The following is a 7,205-nucleotide window of genomic DNA, read 5'->3' as shown; positions in this document are numbered from 1 at the left end:
GGGGTGATATCCAAAACTGAAAAGCCAAAAGATGGCTCTTTTTCAGTGGTAGTAAAAACGAAATCCTGAAGCAAAGAAGGCACCACGGAAAATGAACTAAACACAAAAAGTTATGTATTCTCTTTACACTTGATTTCTTATCACTACTTTTTTGATCCAGTTTCCTAATTGCAAGTAATTTACGTTTTTCATTATTTTCCATACGTTTTGACAGTTTCCGACTACCATTCTTCCATGCGCTTGTGTTGAAAGTTTGGGAAATTTGAGAATCCAGCGTAGCGTGATCAGTTTGTGGAATACAAACAACAGTGTCGTCGCTCGGCGGCCAGTGAAAGAACTGAATGTTCGAAAGATTGTTGCCTGTACTTTTTGACGCTGGCGCCAACTGTTAGCGTTTAAGAACGAAATAAACAGTCGTTACCCTATTACTACCCCACATTGCATATTCAAGGATCTGATTGTGCTCCTAACCCTCCCTCAGTTTGTAATTTTCTCGCCAGCTTGAAATTATATTTTCCCAAAGTGAAAGTAATTTTGATGAGTGATAGCCGTACTATGCAGTAGTTTAACCAGAATCTTTAGATCAGAAGCTAAATTTTAAGTTTTGTTTTAAAAGCTAATCAAAACTACTAACCTATAAGTAGATGAAAAACCGAATTTAGTACTAAATTATTTAATTCCACTGGAGTTTGTATCCTTTGACAGATACGCGTATTTCGACCTCAACTGTAAGGCCGTAGTCATAATTCCCTACCCCCTTTTTTGTAGAAATCTTAAATTTAAGAGCTCTTAGCTACAACAATTTAAAGTTTCTACAAAAGAGGGAAGGGATGTACCTAATAGCTCTTAAATTTAAGGTTTCTACAAAAAAGGGGGTAGGGAATTATGACTATACCTAGTTTAAATATAAAATTTGTGCATATGTTGGTTTTGACGGGGTTGGCGGTCTGATGGCTACCGCTTCTGCTTCATATGCAGAAGGTCATGGGTTCAATCCCAGGCCCGTCCCTTTCCTCGTACTTTGTAGTTGTATATCTCTCACTTGCTTCTATCTTCCATTCTAAATATATCACACTCAAACTATTCGTTCATAGCAAACGCTAGAACCAGAGACGGACAAGAAACCGTTTCCCTAACGCTTCCTACTTTCACGCGCACGCCTTTCTTACGCCTGATACATAGGCAGTCTGCTAACCACAAAAGCAAACCTCTCTGCCATGCCTTTCCCCCAATCCATACACTCTCGCATGAACTGGCGTGGATGCAGTGGAATATACGGTCTACGTGGGAGTCAGTTCAATGCATCATCAATTCCTCCCCCTTCCCCTCATTGGTCTGCATTCTGACGTGGCAGGTGCCATTGTTGCCTAAAAATAGAAGATCACCAGCACTTATACACTGAGGATGCCTGTTAGACCCAAGCAGTCATTCGGTTGGTTCCTTGTGTAAGTGCAGCTGATTTGGCGATACTGGAGTACATCCACGGGCGGCCAATCAAGCTCAAGCTCAAGCTCAAAATGTGTGCATATGTTGGTTTTCTTCAAGTCGAGTCTAGTACACGACACTGAAGACGGCCTTACAGTTGAGGTCGCGTAGGTTCCCGATTCATACAGAAATTCCTATAGACATAATTTTAATTTCCGACGATTCCTTGAAGTAAGAAGGTTTTAGAAAAAAATCTCATCATTATTAAAGAGGTTAAGTTATTTGATACTTCAAATACTATCCAAATGTAACTTATTATGTTTGTTGTTTTTTTTTACTACCCATTACCTTGATAAAACATTTGCAATGTCAAACTGTCAATAAAATATTGCAAACCTATATTTACTAAACCAGCTTTGCTTGAAATTAACTTGAAAACCCTAGAAAATAAAATAATATTAGTTCCTGGAGATGTCCATAGAAACTCTTAACCTAACTTTATTCGACAAAATTCCTTGAAAAATTCCCAGAAGTTCCTTTGAAAACTATTGAAGGATTTTACTATTTTACTCGAAATTGTCACCAGGATTATTATGAGATTGTTTACTGATGTCTAATGTTGTAGTGACAAACATTGAAGGATTTGTGCAAAGATGCTGGACAGAAAATGTTTTCAAGAGCCCATGGTGATTTTTTGTTTTGATATTCTTCCAACGGCTATTAGTTGGCTCTTAACGAGCCCATATTTGTTAAAATATGCGATGCAGCTTCTAGATACCGATCTATTCTATATTTGAAAGAAATCTTGGCGAACTTTACGGATTCTAGAGCTTAAAAGGGGGTCAAAAAGGTAAAAAACGTTGGGAACCATTTAGGTATAGGGAAAGTGTACCAGTTATGGCAATAGTGGTTCCCTATTTGGCCATATGTGTTTTCTCGAAAACTTTTACATTTTGAATACTTTTGAATGTGTTAACATCAAGATTCATTTGATATCAAACTACTAAAACACACAGAATGATTAAAAATTTGAAAATAATGAAATTATCACGTATGGCGAAATACGGAACCATTGTGTCCATAACTGGTACACCTACCCTATATTGATTTATATATTTTATTACATTATTGTTGAATCTGGAAGTTATTTGTGAAATCCTGGAAATATCAGGGCGTTTCATTTCAGTAAACGAGTAGACACCCAGAAGTAGTTTCCACTTACCCTATTTACCCACATGTCCCGTGGTACCTTATTTGAGTAATATATCGTACGCCAGAATAAAAAATGATGCAAATATTTCGTTTAAAACAATTTATTTGAACTAAATCAAAATATGTACTAGGTACAATCTATTTGTTTGTTCCTTATATCTATGCCCTAATATTCATACAATTCGTAGGAATCATGCCTGCGATACTTCGAGTGCGCAACGAACCATTGATCTAAAGATCAAGAAAAAATGTATTGACCTAATACTATTTCAAACGTTATCATTGCTTTCCTCATCGTGTCTGGCTTCATGGTCCGTCATGCGTTTCCTGAAGTTGGTCGAATAGTCGCAGCCCTCCACCGCGCACTTGAAGAACTTTTCCCTAGTGTGTCTGGTCATGTGGACGCGCAGTTCGCGGCTCCGGGCGAAGCTTGCCTCGCACTGATCGCACACGAACGGCCTCAGGTTCAGGTGGGCGATGTCTTCGTGGCGTTTCAGGTCGCTCGCATACTTGTAGGCACGCCCACATTGGGTGCACTTGTACGGCCGCTCGCCCGTGTGGTTGGCCTGATGCTTCTGGAGCGATAGTTTCGATCCGAACTGGCGCGGGCAGATGTGGCACTTGTGTGGACGTATTTCCAGGTGGACGTTGGCGATGTGATTTCTGAGGGCCGACTTGTTGGCAAAACTCCTCCCGCAAGTGGTGCAAAGATCCGGCAAGATCCCCTGATGGATCTTTTTGATGTGCTTCGCCAGAGTGTACTTCCCGGCGTAAGTTGCCCCGCATTGATCGCATGGGAAGACGGCCGGTTCGGACGGTGGTTCCGAGTGAATCTTTTCGTGCCTGTAAAGAACTTCGCGACAGAAGAATTTCTTGCCGCACGTACCGCAGGAGTAGTTTCGTTCGTTTTGCTTCCGAAGATGCTTTTTGAAAATGGCATCTGATTGGAAGTGGCGGATGCAGAGAGGGCAAATGTTGGTTGTGCCTCCCGGTAGGAAAGAACGATTTGTTGCACGTTGCTCAGCGTGGTCGTTTATGCAATGGTGTTCCAGATCTTCGTAGGTTCCGAATGAACCGGTGCACAGGAAGAAGCAACAGAAGTATTCCGTTATTTCCGGTTCGGTTGCTACGGCTGGAAGCATACTGGCATTCAGGTGTAGATCGGCTTCTATGTGTTTCTTCATTTCTAAGCGATCGGTTGTTTGAAATTTACAGCCTGAGGTCAAGCAACGATAAGCTCTAGATCCTTTGTATGTCAGCTGGTGCTTCAGAAGGGACTGCTTGTCCGTGAAGCTGTTGTAGCAAATCATACACTGGAACATGGGTTGATGTTCTCGTTCTGGGAAATGATGCTGTAAGGTGTGTTCGAGAAGATATTCACCCGTTTCGAACTCCTCATAACAATCGCAGCACGTTCCTGGTGGCGTATAAATCGTTCCAGCCTTTACATCAAAGTTGATTCGCTCCTCCTCGGTGTCCTCCAGGATGGGATGGAATCGGGTGAACTCAAAGTGCAGCTGTAAGTTTCTCAATTCTTTTGTAAGAATGTTACAAATTTTACAGCGATAGAAGTGCTTTCGGTCGCGATTTTCCAGGTGTTCGCTTAACTGTAAAGCGTACTGAAATTTCAGATAGCAAATATCACATTTGTTCCTGGCGGTGGAAGGCAATTCCTGGATTGTGTGAACTTCCCGGCGATGTTCCTGCCACTCTTCATCGCTTCCCAACAGCTTCCCACAGCAACAGATAACTCCGGAGAACGTCAATTGTTCATAGTATTCAGCATCCTCCGTGGTTAAGAAATGCTTCATCATCTCCTCTCCATCCATACCAAGGGAATCCGGATAGATAAAAGGATCCAACTCTTCGTCCAATCGAGGGACGAACTTCTTCTGCACCGGTGGAGGCAGTTTGGATTGTCTCTTTTTTGTATTCAACGCATTTCTCAGGTTCAAATCCGATTTTACAACCATAACCCAAAACGTATGCGTGGAGAACAAACTATCGAAGCATTCTCCACAAATATGCTGAGGCAGACAATCATTGGCCGAAGGACGAGGAACTCCACAGCAATCCTTCAGCATGTCGGCAACCAGCTTGTCTTCCTCGCTGGAAACGCAGAACACCGAAATCAGTTCATCCACAGAGTCACGCTGACAGGTGCGGCAACATTCTTCCCAGTCCTGTGCTTGGCGAAACCCTAAAAGCGCATTCTGAACCTGCTTCCGGAACGTAAACGCTTCATCCAGTTGGACGAGGCAATGGTCGCAAACGTGTTGCGGCAATTCACTGTTCCTGTGGGAACGCGTCTGGGGCGCCACTTCGGATAGCATATCCATGACCAGTTTGTCCTGTGATTCGCACCGACAGTGGAGGGATATTAGCTCATCTACTTCAGCTGCGAGACAGGTTCTACACCGGAGTACGCCATCGTCAATCTGCAGCTCTGAGCCATTGGTCGCCATGTTTGAGTAAACAACTGGAAAATTTAAGTAAACTTTCAATAGAATATTTCTCTAAGACCACGATTTGATTTTTTACCTGATACAGACTGTTTTTCGCTGTTAAAAATATGATTTACGATCAACAATCGTGCTGAAAATACATAAATTTCACGAGAAGAATGTAAAAAACAAACACGACAAAACGACGAGTTGCGATGTAAATAAACTTCTTGCGTATAACATTTGAAAAGTGCCTCAATGCCAAATGTAAACTAACTACACTGAAATGAATTTTATTGTAGAAACTAGGGATGGTACACAAATTATGTCACGCCAAATTTCAACTTTTATGACACTTTTTGTATAAGCACTCCGGAAATTTTGTAAAGGCCCAAACGCAATGATAGCGGAACGGCAACGGAATGCGGAACCGGTTCGCCAGCATGAACTATAATCAGCCGATTCCGCATTCCGTTGCCGTTCCGCTATCATTGCGTTTGGGCCTTAAGGGTTGTCACGCTTGGCTGATACAACCACTTCCTTGTTGGCCTGCTGTTGACCGAAAGCTCAATAACGTCAAACAAACATCCATACATTTTCATTCTGAGGAAATCGACTTGTGTAAGATTGATTGTGCGTTGGTGTTCGTGGCAGTTTGCTTGGGGACCTCTATGGTAAAATTAATGACTGCACCAACGATTTTCAACCGACAACAAAAATCTGTTAAGTTTACTATAATCTTTTAAAAATCACTGACCAGTTCAGTAGAAGTGACCATGTCCAATGTCCATAGTAGTCTCGACTACATACACGCAGAGAAATGATTTTTAAAATCAATAATATTCTGTATTGAAATCAACAGAAAAAATTATCATTTCTCGGCTAATAATATATTTTTTTGAATTCAACAACAAAACCTTGTTGTTTCAAAAAAATATTATTTTTGTTTCTAGAATCAGTCGTCAACACGAACAAAAATTATTTTTTTAAATTCATAATAAATATATTTGTTAATACAATACTTTATGTTGAAACAAAAAAATAACTGTGTTGCTTTAAAAATTTATATTTTTTGAACCAAAAAAAGTATTTTTTAAAAACAAAAAAGTACGTTTTTGATTCAATATTTAATTTTTTATTTATGTAGGATGTATTTTCATTATTTTCTATTTCATTTGAAATGATCATAAATAAAAAGACTATTTTCTCTCCATTTGGATTTTATTTACATCTGATTTAGAAATAATCACCAGATGAGTTATTGCCTTCCTATAAACTCTGATTAATAAAATTACTTTAGCCATTTATGCATTTTGTAGACGCAGTCAGCAAGTAATTTGCAGTGCACCGTTTACGAGTGATGGATTCGGATTACTTTCTCCTACTACCGGTGATGCGGTTGAATAACAATCTGTGGAAATCTTATGATACATAGAAAAATACAATTATTTGTTAAAACACTTCATCCGTTTATTTATACCAGGTGAAATTCTCCAAGCATTCAATCTATGCATGCAATTCGTCCGGTCAACCAGAAATGGCGGCGATATCAATTCTTCAATTTCCTTCCGTTCCAGGATTTTCAGAATTTCAAGGTAGTATTGATTTTCTAGAGAGAAACAATCGAACAATGCGTATAAGTTCGTATATCAGATAGTTACATGGAAACAAGACAATTTCTTACCCAGAAGACGATTGATATTTTTTTTCAGAGAGTCCAAAACTCAAGTCCATAACCAAAACTTCTTCTGTTGAATCCATTTTGTGTTTTGTTTGAAATCATGGAAATGGGGTCTGACAAGCCGTGCGTACATAATAGCGAAAACAAAGCATACACAGTACACACTCTCATATAATAAATATGTATGTGTGTAAGTAATAGGGTTTTTTGAAACCAAAAAACTTTTTTTGAAAACGAAACAGATTATGCCAACAATCAAAAAAATATTTTATTGAATCTACGCAACTTATGTTCCCATCAGTTTGGTGTAAAAACAACAATTAAAATTTTTGGAACAACAAAATTTAATATTTGTATTCAACAAAAATAATTGTAATTTTTAAAAAATATTTCAATAATATTTATTTTTGAAACAAAAAGGTCTGTTTTCTCTGCGTGTAGCA

At 39.4% G+C, this 7,205-nt stretch overlaps 1 protein-coding gene across 2 annotated transcripts; it reads right to left on the bottom strand.

Moving 5' to 3' along the window:
• Positions 1 to 2,722: 2,722 nt before the first annotated feature.
• LOC5565835 (zinc finger protein 568) lies at positions 2,723 to 5,330 on the bottom strand. 2 transcript variants are annotated; one of them, XM_021847928.1, is made up of 2 exons: positions 5,179 to 5,330; positions 2,723 to 5,116 (listed from the first exon to the last, which is right to left on the bottom strand). In XM_021847928.1, the coding sequence occupies exon 2, from the start codon at positions 5,100 to 5,102 to the stop codon at positions 2,907 to 2,909; it is 2,196 nt and encodes a 731-aa protein (XP_021703620.1). In that variant the 5' UTR covers positions 5,103 to 5,116; positions 5,179 to 5,330; the 3' UTR covers positions 2,723 to 2,906. The 2 variants fall into 2 exon arrangements, with proteins under 2 accessions (XP_021703620.1, XP_001650213.1); XM_001650163.2 differs by having other exon boundaries at positions 2,723 to 5,104.
• Between the last annotated feature and the right edge of the window lie 1,875 nt (positions 5,331 to 7,205).

The sequence above is a fragment of the Aedes aegypti genome, chromosome 2, assembly GCF_002204515.2.
Source record: "Aedes aegypti strain LVP_AGWG chromosome 2, AaegL5.0 Primary Assembly, whole genome shotgun sequence".
NCBI lineage: Eukaryota > Metazoa > Arthropoda > Insecta > Diptera > Culicidae > Aedes > Aedes aegypti.
The sequence above is the reverse complement of the archived record's forward strand: the minus strand, read 5'-3'. Positions and strand labels throughout refer to the sequence as shown.